Here is a 10,753-nt window from a genome sequence, read left to right on the forward strand (position 1 = left end):
TCAAGAAATGTAACAAATATGAGACTGTAAATATTATTCTCTTAATAAAAAAATCACATCTGCCGCTCCCAGTTTTCAAATGAAGTTTCTTGACTGCAGTCCACCTTACAAGACTGTAGCTCTGCTCTTGTTGATTTTCCAGTGTGTGACAGCCTTGGAATGCTGATATTTACTCTGGGGGCTGTGGAGAATTATGCGAGAAAGTGCCCAGTGAAAACATACAGCCGCACATGTGTTTGTTCTGGTGAAGCAACACCAAATAATTATTTGGAACTTCAACAGTAGCCTAACACAATGGTCTCCACTCTCCAGGGAAAATATAGCATTTATTTATTTTAGTCATTTATTTATTCACACAAAACCATGGGTGTTACAGTATACATCCCAACATTAATGATCTTACATATTCAAATATTGATGTAATATAGCATTTCTAATAAATTCTGATAAACTATGTCATTGTGCATACAGTATATTCTTGCTTTCTGGCAGTATGTTTAGAATTCCTCTTTTCATTCTCAGGGGAATTGCGTACTGTGACTATGTTGGTCTGGGAAGGTGGAGTGGGTGTGGTGAATGAGTCAGTATGAATAACAGCACTAAAACAGAAGTGGACTTTATGCAGGGACACTTTCAGCACAGAAGGTTCCAGCACCACAGGTAAATATGTGACTGAATAATATCATGGATTGTTGATAGTACATGTCCGTCATTATACCATGTTATTAGTTATAAGCTTGGTTTTGGTTAAATTTTGTTTAACCAAATGTATTACTTTGTTGCTGTACAGTTTACCTTTGATTTTATTTTTGGTAAATTGTGTTTATATATATATACTGACTTTACTATATGTTATTTGTTTCTGTTTGTTCAGACAATTACGTAAACATGAAGAGCCTGATTGTTTATGGGCTGATGTTGACTTTTCTCTTGAGCTTCTCAGAGCAGACTCAGGTAAAGATACATTCAGCTGTAAGTGATCTTTTTTTGGTTTAAAACAACATGTTTTTTCCCTCCCTTCTATATTCTATAGGCTTTTACATTGCTATAGAGTGTTTGCTCAATAACAGGGGTTCCCCTATCTCTCTAGCTGTTAAGTAAAAATAAAATATATTTTCAGGTGGGACAAGAATGTCATCCCATCTTCAACTTTATAGTGTTCCAGTTATGTCTGCTAATTTCTCCTTTTCATCACTTATACTTTCACTTGTTTATCCTGTATGAGTTCTATCTCTTGATTGGATAAGGTTGGTATCCCTTAAAATGTTTTCTGTTTACTAAAGAGAAACCCAGGAGAAACAGGGATACCCCTGTTACTGAACAAACATACTAGCAATCATGTCTATGGAACTATGAGCTATGTATAACTCTTATTTGAGAAACATATACAACATACCACCTTAATGATAATACTACAGTAATAATATCTAATAACTTGTTTTACATTTGTATTCTATATGTACTGTATACACATACGTCTGTTCGCATTGATGCAAATGCACACACAGAGTTAGGCAGACGTTATGTAATGTGCAATTGGGTTTATAGGCTTAAGCTAAAGGTTGCAATTATCATAATTTTTGTCTTTTGCTGTATTGTCAGACCCAGCGGAAACCTGTTGCTGCTCAAGGTACTTGTTATACCATTAACATTCACACATAATTTGAAATATCTTACTAAACTGGCATATTGTGCTCTCTATCTGTGCTAACTCTGTGTGTGTGTGTGTGTGTGTGTGTGTGTGTGTGTGTGTGCGTGTGTGCGTGCGTGCGTGCGTGCGTGCGTGCGTGCGTGCGTGCGTGCGTGCGTGCGTAAACCTCAGGAACAGACTGCACACAGATCAAGACTCTCAAACCAAATGCGTCCAGTGGCGTTTATGTTATTCAGCCCCCTGGAGTACGTGCACCCTTCAAGGTATCTAAATAGAATTTACTTAATAAACGTTTGCTCTCGTTTGGATAGCTGCTTTGTAGCACCAACACAACTCAAAAATCTCAATTGTCTGCTTTCCACATATCGTCATCAGGTAACCCACAGTGAGTAACATAGACTTACCTGTGGTGCATTAGTGGACAAAGATGGATTTTCACCTCTTTTACCTGTGTGATTATGGCAATTCTTGTTTTAGTCCTCCAGAATGACTGAACCTGTGCTTGTGATGTAATTGTTCCCAAGTCCCATTATGGAGGGCCAAACTACATATTGTATTTAAGGACAACCACCAGCCAACCAGCATCAATATGACCATAAGCCACGGATATTCCTCATTATTAATATTATTGCATCATATTTTGAGATAAACCTTTGACGTATAGCAGCCTCACATTAATAATAATAATAAAGTTGATTTTTAAAGTCCTTTTAAAAACAGGGTTACAAAGTGCTTTGCAAAAGCAAGATAAAATACAACCAAAAAACAACAATAAAACAATACAATTTAGACAAACATAAAAGTGTGCAACAACATAAACGTGGATGAAAGAGGCAATACAATATAAGGAAAAGCCCTAAAAGTATGTTTTCAGAAGTGATTTAAAAGATGACACTGACTTTGTTAGCATTAGGTCCTCAAGCAGGGCATTCCAGATATATAGGTGCCTGGGCTGCATCACCTATTCTAAATTAATATGCCTAATTAAACACTAGCCTGTAGAGTTATTGGCTAAGCTAATAATATACAATCTTTCCTTAAAAACATGTTTTCTTTCCAATATAACTGTCATCCTTTTGGGGGGACATGGTGCATGTGCATGTGCATGTGCATGTGCATGTGCATGTGCATGTGCATGTGCATGTGCATGCGCATGCGCATGGGGGGACATGGTGCATGTGCATGTGCACATGCATATATGCTTTCATATAGGGGAGCATATGAGTAGTCTGTATGGTATTATGGTATTATGTTGTACATGTGTCCAGCTGAGTAATGTCCTATACCACATGCACACAAACGCGCACGCACGCGCGCACGCACGCGCGCACGCACGCGCGCACGCACGCACGCACGCACGCACGCACGCACACACACACACACACACACACACACACACACACACACACACACAGACACAGAGCACTAATGCAGCATTAGCTAATGGACTGCTGGAGTCACTGGTCTACAGTATACTGAATATTATGATAGAGAGAGAGAGAGAGAGAGAGAGAGAGAGAGAGAGAGAGAGAGAGAGAGAGAGAGAGAGAGATGAAGCAGAGCAGAACAAACGGGTAATTAAGTGAGGGAAGGAGAAAGAAAAAAGGGTGAGTGGAGGAGAAAGAGGGAAGTGGAAGTAAAGAAGGGTGAAAGAATGACCACGAAAATGATGGAAAGGGTGAGAAAAATCGTTGCTGTCAGGCAGAAACCTCTTATCTCCACTTCCTAACTTTTGGTGTTTTTTCAAAAATTAACGCCCTACTTCATCATACTACAAAATCCTGAAAAGGAACAGTTTTGGACATAATAATAGGTTTCCACCTGACAGAAACAAAGTTCAAGATTAATGGATGGATGGCTGGATGGCTGGATGGATGAATGGATGAATGGATGAATGAATGGATGAATGAATGGATGAATGGATGAATGGATGAATGGATGGATGGATGGATGGATGAATGGATGAATGGATGAATGGATGGATGGAGAGCTAATCCTGTGTGATGTTTAGCTTTATGCAGCAACAAAAGGTAAACAAACACAATCCAAAAAGTGAAACCATTAAAAGCGAAAATGATCTATCCAGTCCAACCACCTACTAAAGTGCGGAAGTAAGATGTGTTTGAAGACAAGATTTAAAAACTGTCAGTGTAGGGGCCAGGTTACTGTTCATGTAGCAGCCACTCGGAGTCGTTTGGGGGCTCCAACTGCAAAAGCACCCCCTGTGCTTCAACCTTGACCTTGTCCTTGGTACAGCCAGAAGCAACCGGACAGCTGAGCTGAGTGACCTTGCTGGGATGTTTGGTTGTTAAAGATCACAGAGATGGTTGGAGCTAGAACATTCAAAGTTATATAGGCAAACAGTAAAATATTACAATCAATCCTAAAACCTACAGGGAGTCCCAGTGAAGGGAGGCCATTACAGGATAAATATGCTTGCTTGCGTTCTCCTGTTAAAAGACGAGCTGTGGCATTCTGGGCCAACTGCAAGACTGAGCCTAATCAACATAATGGACATTTCAGTAGTCAGGTCAGGCTGAAATGAAAGCATGAATAACCTTTTCAAGATCACTAAATGATAAAAAAATAAAAAAAAGGGAAAAAAAGACTTGAGCTTAGATAAGAGCCCCAGTTGGTAAAAGCTAAATTTGATGTGTTGATCTGTTTGTACAATTAAAAATGACTGTTCATTATCACACCCAGAGTTTTTGCAGTGGGTTTTGCATAATGTTGCTATTGTGCTATTTTTGCAATTTTGTTTTTTAAATGTCTGAAACTGGTGTTTGAAAATGGTAAACTCCCCATACAGGTATACTGTGAGATGCTGCCAGGTGGGGGCTGGACAGTGTTTCAGAGGCGCACTGGGGGAGCAGTTTCCTTCAACAGGAAATGGGAAGCTTACAAACATGGCTTTGGAAACCTGAGAAGTACGTAATGAAGTGCTCTTTTTTAGTTTCTGTGACAAGTCATTATCACAATTGTACGTTTCCCAAAAGGAAATGCCTGTATTTACATATCCCTACCAGGCAGCGATAAAAATGAATGACCAGTGGGGGCATGGATTCACATCCATCCCCCGCAGCCAGGGCCGTGTTTATGCACAGGCAATGTAGGCACATGCCTATGTCTTGTCGGGGGGTGGGGGCGAAGATTTATTTTTATTTTTTTAAGTTTTTTTTTTTTTAAGTTTTTTATTAAATAACATAAGCCTAACCTAACCCTAACCCTAACCCTAAAACCGAAATAAAGTAACAAAGAAACGCCCAAAAACGGCCACAATCCGCAAAATAACCGCTAAATTTCGCGCGCGCGAAGAAGCACGCGCGCTGCACTGGGGGGGGGGGCCCGAAAACTGTCCGTTGCCTAGGTCGCATTTTGACATTAACACGGCCCTGCCCGCAGCCAATTTGAATTAGGCTCATTTGTTCTTCACATCTATCTACCTCCACTGTACACACAACTGTAGGGTGTAAATAAAAAAGAAAGAACATAATTTCCCCATTTTTTCCAATTCTTGTGCCATCTTTCCCAGACGGCCACTGGCTAGGTCTGAGAAAGGTATTCTCCCTGACCAAGGACAAGAGCAAACGGTGGATGATGAGAGTGGACCTGTGGGACCATGAAGACGGCGTAGCTTTTGCAGAGTATAGCAACTTTAGACTGGGCAAGGAGAAAGAGGCCTTCAAGCTAAACGTTGGACAATACCGTGGAAATGCAGGTAGAAATGGCTTTCCTTACTCCTTACATTCCTTTCTCAGTTCTCTCTTCTTCCTGCTTCATGTTAGCCTGGTTCCATACCATAGACCCCGCCCACTCTCTGAGTGGACTGCCTCTTGGTCTGGAATTGTAAATGTGAACCTGACTTCTCCGGTACAAAATGCGTTGTCCAATGAGAGGCGGAGGTGGGCGGGGGGATCCCTTAGGATTGGTTTGGTTTAGGGAATTTCTAATCCCCTCCCCCTTGTAATCCCCGACACTGGAGCCAATTTCAGACTGAAGCTCCACGCAGCTTCAGTCTGATAATCAGGCTAGCTTCATGTCTCTCTGAAGATGCAGAGACATTACGGGTGCATTCTCACCACATTAATTGTAGCATCCATAATTTGAGCAAAAGAAAATAAGCATTTCTTCCTTATTTATTTCACATTTAGCAAAAATCTTTGATCTACAAATCCACAGCTTGTTAGCTTGTAGATTGGCTATTTTTGTCGACAAAGTTTATAGGGCTTAAGTGATGAAATACAAGTTGATCATACAGTATATTGACCACAGAGTGAATACAATCCCTAAGTCTTATGTCCATTGCAATAATGTAGAACTATACAGTAAGGATGGTGGAACATCAGTGTCCATTCTGAAGCATCTGCTTAAAAAACTTTATTGACAATTGTCAATCTGTAGGTGATCTACCTGACACCAGAGTCTACAATGGAAGAGTAGTATCCAACCACTGCAGATGTGCTTTATATTGCATTAATGTACCATATGATTGGTTAAAATATCATTTTATTCCTTACAATAAGGCTTGGATTGAAGCTTTAATACCTCACAATCCCCAAACCCCTTTATGTTCTACTTTTTGTAATATCTTTGTTTGTACAACTTTGTGGTCTCTCTGTCCCTTCAAAGGTGATGCTATCCGGGGTGCATACCCTGGAATCGACCAGAATGGCTTTGGGTTCAGTGCTGCTGACCGTGACAATGATGGCTGCAACCCTTGCATCTTCGGTGACATTGCCGAGAATGACTGCAGCTCATCCGAGGGCGGAGGTTGGTGGTTCAGCCGCTGTGGTTCCGCCGATCTCAACGGCGACTGGCACCCCGCTGGGGAACACATTGGCTGGGCATCGGGCCTCCACTGGCTCACCTGGAAGGGACCGGGTCCGTACTCTGCCCGTGCCACCCGCATGATGATTAAATCTGTCTGAGAAGAAACATGCCAGGAAGAAGGTTCAAATGTCCACCATGTACAACTATGTCAGATTTCGAATGCAAAGTGTTGCACTGCGTTTTGGATACATTAAGAAAATAGATATTCAGTTAATCTATACAAATCAAAATGGCAGCACCCCTGAGCCCCTCTAACTACTCTTTCAATTCATATTCTAATCTTTGTTTTTATTATTGTCTTTTGTCCAGCAACCTCCCCATTCTTTATTTTTTATTGTTTTCTCATCTTTACAAGGCATAATTCCTAATATGTCCCTCCCTTGAGGTCCCTACAAGAATTCATCAACACTATTTATGTGTGTGTGTGTGTGTGTGTGTGTGTGTGTGTGTGTGTGTGTGTGTGTGTGTGTGTGTGTGTGTGTGTGTGTGTGTGTGTGTGTGTGTGTGTGTGTGTGTGTGTGTGTGTGTGTGTGTGTGTGTGTGGGTGGGTGGGTGTGCGTGCGTGCGTGCGTGCGTGCGTGCGTGCGTGCGTGCGTGCGTGCGTGCGTGCGTGCGTGCGTGTGTGTGTCTCATTATCTTTGGTGGTCAAAGGTCAAGGTCAAAGGTCAACTATGCCCCTTTATAGTTTGCCCTTGGCATTTAGATATTATATCCCTTTTTTATTTTATTAGCACCAGCAATTTTATGGGCAAAACTCATGAATCCTTGTTGTGATATATAGTGTGTGTGTATATTCATTAAAAAGTCTTGGGACACATATTTGTCTGAGCACATAGAAATAATAATAATAATATAAATAAGATTCCTTCAAACTGCTTCAATTGGGACGGACAACGGTTTCCGAGACGCAAATAACCATTAATATCTGTATCTGGGTCTAAGGAGGACGCACAAATGCTCTGTGTGTTCGGGAGATCATGCTTAACTGATTGGCTACGCTTTGTGTAACGTGTTTGACCCGTAGCCATTATAAGTGTCAGTGTGCAATGGCAGCAATGTTGGGATGGAGAGGGAATTTATCTCACACACACACACACACACACACACACACACACACACACACACACACGCACACACACACACACACACACACACACACACACACACACGATTTACACTTACACACACTGACACGTTTTTGCTTTGGCGATGTAAACGTAGGCTTCCCATACCAATAACGCACTGCATTGAATTGAAATTGAAGAGAGAGAGAGACAGAGAGAGAGAGAGAGAGAGAGAGAGAGAGAGAGAGAGAGAGAGAGAGAGAGAGAGAGAGAGAGAGAGAGAGAGAGAGAGAGGGAGAGAGAGAGAGACAGACAGACAGACAGACAGACAGACAGACAGACAGACAGACAGACAGACAGACAGACAGACAGACAGACAGACAGACAGACAGACAGACAGACAGACAGACAGACAGAGAACTAACACAATCTAAAAAGAAAAGTGACAAATAGGTGGTGAACTTCAGCAACACATGCCAGGAGTTTTACACCTCTTAAGCCTACTAATAACAGATGCCCTGCTTTAGACGTTGCGCAACAAGAAACAAGTTCCAGCAATGAATCAAATAAGAACACACAGTTTTGTAATTTGAAGCTTGTTTTAAAAGAAATGGCTGGTCGAGATTTGCACTGTATGGAGCGCACCTTTCTAGTTGTTCATGTGTAGCTACTATAAGTCCCAGGAACTAGGTGGTGTTGTGGAATAATGGCTTACATACTGTTAAAGCTCTAATTCCTTGTTTTGCTGTTGTTAACCCTCAGCTTTATGATATGTTCTAACAATCTGAGTACTAGAATTAAGACACCATGTATCCCTGGTATTTATTGTTTTGAGTACTGCTGGGTCCTGTGACACAGGCAGCTGATAACTCTCCCTCACAGTCCCTTGTGGACCATGCAAGAATTCACCCAAGCTATTTATAACTAGGTGTGTGTGTGTGTGTGTGTGTGTGTGCGTGTGTGTGCGCGCGTGTGCGCGTGTGTAGGAGTGGATTACTGAACAGGACTATCGAGCCCAGTCCCAGGGCCTCTGCATGAAGTTTATTCACTTTGCGTTTCTTGTCAAGTAGGGTTTAGTCTTTCATTCATGTTAATAACAGAGTCCCAACAAGTTCTACTGAGAAACTGAGGTAAGACGCTAAACATTCATTTCAAGAAAAAAACTATCATGATACCTTCGAAGTTAGTATTTATGAGTTTATCTATAGGGCTCTAAAGGGGCTGAGTACTCTATGCAATATGGGCCATTCAGCTCTGATGTGGGGAGAAATCCAAAAAAGCAAGTTTAAAACAACAGCGTTAAAAGCTGTCCGTGCCATCCACTTCATGAAGACCCCATCATGTTCTTATACACCCCTGATCTGTCTGAATGGGACCTTTAACATCAGGCAGGATGAAGGCATGGATCTATCAGTGGTGTAAAGCAACTAAATACATTTACTCAAGTACTGTACTTAAGTACAATTGTGAGGTATTTGTTACTTTCTTCAGTATTTCCAAATATACAAATATTGTACTTTTTACTCCACTACAATTATTTGACAGCCTTAGTTACTAAAGATTTAGATTATTATCACAAAACCACTTCAGCCCTATATATATTTTCGGCCATTTGAGCCGAAATATAGATTTACAAGCTCACAATTGTAGATCTGCTATTTTCTTTAGATTTGTATACAATTTGAACTTGTGAAATGGGTCATTCTGCACAATGAGTACTTTTACTTTTGGTTCTTGAAGTACATTTTGATGCTAATACTTTTGTACTTTTACTCTGTACTTTTACACTTTAATTGACTGTCAAACATTACACCACGATTTGGGACTACGGTGGAGAGGGGAATGTTCTGACAATGTTCAGAGAACAGGAAGTGGGTTAGTTAGCCTACAGTAGGCTAACTAGTAGGTGTTGGATCCGACATGGGGTACCAGAGCCTGAATATGCTACTGCTGTCAATTGTGTACGTATGTAGGCTACTGTTTGTTGTAAATTCTGAATTGTCTCAGTTTTTGTGTTGGCTGCAGGTCAATGTGCAATGTGGTGGTCAAAGTTCAAGGTCAAAGCCAGATCAACTGTGTCTAGTTTGCCCTCGTTTGGCAGGGTATTTATTATCTGGCAATCACATTTATTTATTTAGAAAGATTTTATACAAGCCACACATGGATTATAGTTGCGAATAAAAACCTTAATGTTAAATTAGTTAAAACCACCTTATCATGGTGGTGGATTTGCTACACCAACATTTGATTTGAATTATACAATTATGGAAAAATAAAAACAGTTGCTTTCCCAATCGTTTTACAGCCAGAATGGTGAGTGTGTCCTCACTAATGTCTTGCCAGGCAGACTTCCATTCCATAATAGACTGATTAATTGATTGACTGAATACTTTATTAGCAGTTTGCCCCAAAGGGGGGAGGGGGGGGGGCAGTTTCGAATTGCAGCCACCTGTAAGTGCTCCTTTAGAGCAGTTTTGAAGGAGAGTAGGGATTTACACTCCTTTACTAATAATAATAAACTTTATTTGTATAGCACCTTTCATGACATGAAATGCAGCTCAAGGTGCTTTACAGAGCAAGAATACAATTACAGAAAAAGTACAAGTAATTTAACAATAATGCAAAAAAGAAAAGCAAAAGCATAAAATAAAAGCAAAAAGGCAGTGAATCAGGCAAAAACAGCGAGGACATGAATAACAACACAGAGATTTAAAAATCAACTAAAGGCAAGAGTGAGGAAATAGGTCTTGAGCTGTGCTTTAAAGCTATCCATGGCTGCCTGTCTAGGTGGAAATGGGATTTTATTCCATGCCGTTGGCCCGTAGAAGCAGAATGCTGCGTGTTTTATATGTCATAGTAGGCAAGGCCCTTCGAGCAGGTCAGCACTATAAGACCTCGAGGGGGCGGTTTGGAGCATATCTAGGCAGGCAGTCATAGAGGTAAGGTGATTGATTGATTGATGTACTTTATTTAGTAAGACATGAGAACAACAGTACATGGAAGTACAAATTCACAATACGAGGTCTACTAAACTGGAAGACTCATAAAAGCACTGGGCTTGTTTCAAATGAGTTCCCCACGCACACAAATCATGATGACATATAAGAGACAGACAGATATACACACTACTATAGAATGTCATACAATCAGTTTACAGGTTACTGGTATGAAGGGTGAAAAATATGTACAAAAGAAGAAAGAGAGAGGG

The 10,753-nt window shown here is 40.8% G+C and overlaps 1 protein-coding gene across 1 annotated transcript; it reads left to right on the forward strand.

Annotated features, from left to right (window-relative positions):
• The first annotated feature begins 595 nt into the window (after window positions 1-595).
• Window positions 596-7,296, forward strand: LOC311040316 (angiopoietin-related protein 5-like). The gene is made up of 7 exons (XM_084050522.1): window positions 596-660; window positions 875-954; window positions 1,603-1,630; window positions 1,823-1,914; window positions 4,461-4,578; window positions 5,184-5,369; window positions 6,281-7,296. The coding sequence occupies exons 2-7, from the start codon at window positions 889-891 to the stop codon at window positions 6,577-6,579; spliced, it is 789 nt and encodes a 262-aa protein (XP_083906648.1). The 5' UTR covers window positions 596-660; window positions 875-888; the 3' UTR covers window positions 6,580-7,296.
• Window positions 7,297-10,753: the final 3,457 nt, after the last annotated feature.

The sequence above is a fragment of the Gymnoscopelus microlampas genome (genome assembly GCF_963454915.1).
Source record: "Gymnoscopelus microlampas genome assembly, chromosome: 23".
NCBI lineage: Eukaryota > Metazoa > Chordata > Actinopteri > Myctophiformes > Myctophidae > Gymnoscopelus > Gymnoscopelus microlampas.

Bases quoted from the DNA above. Each gene is read 5' to 3' on its own strand.
- LOC311040316 (XM_084050522.1), top strand. From the start codon at position 889: ATGAAGAGCCTGATTGTTTATGGGCTGATGTTGACTTTTCTCTTGAGC. The intron at 1,631-1,822 runs GTACTTGTTATA...CGTAAACCTCAG, and splicing joins GAAACCTGTTGCTGCTCAAG to GAACAGACTGCACACAGATC. The intron at 5,370-6,280 runs GTAGAAATGGCT...GTCCCTTCAAAG, and splicing joins ACAATACCGTGGAAATGCAG to GTGATGCTATCCGGGGTGCA.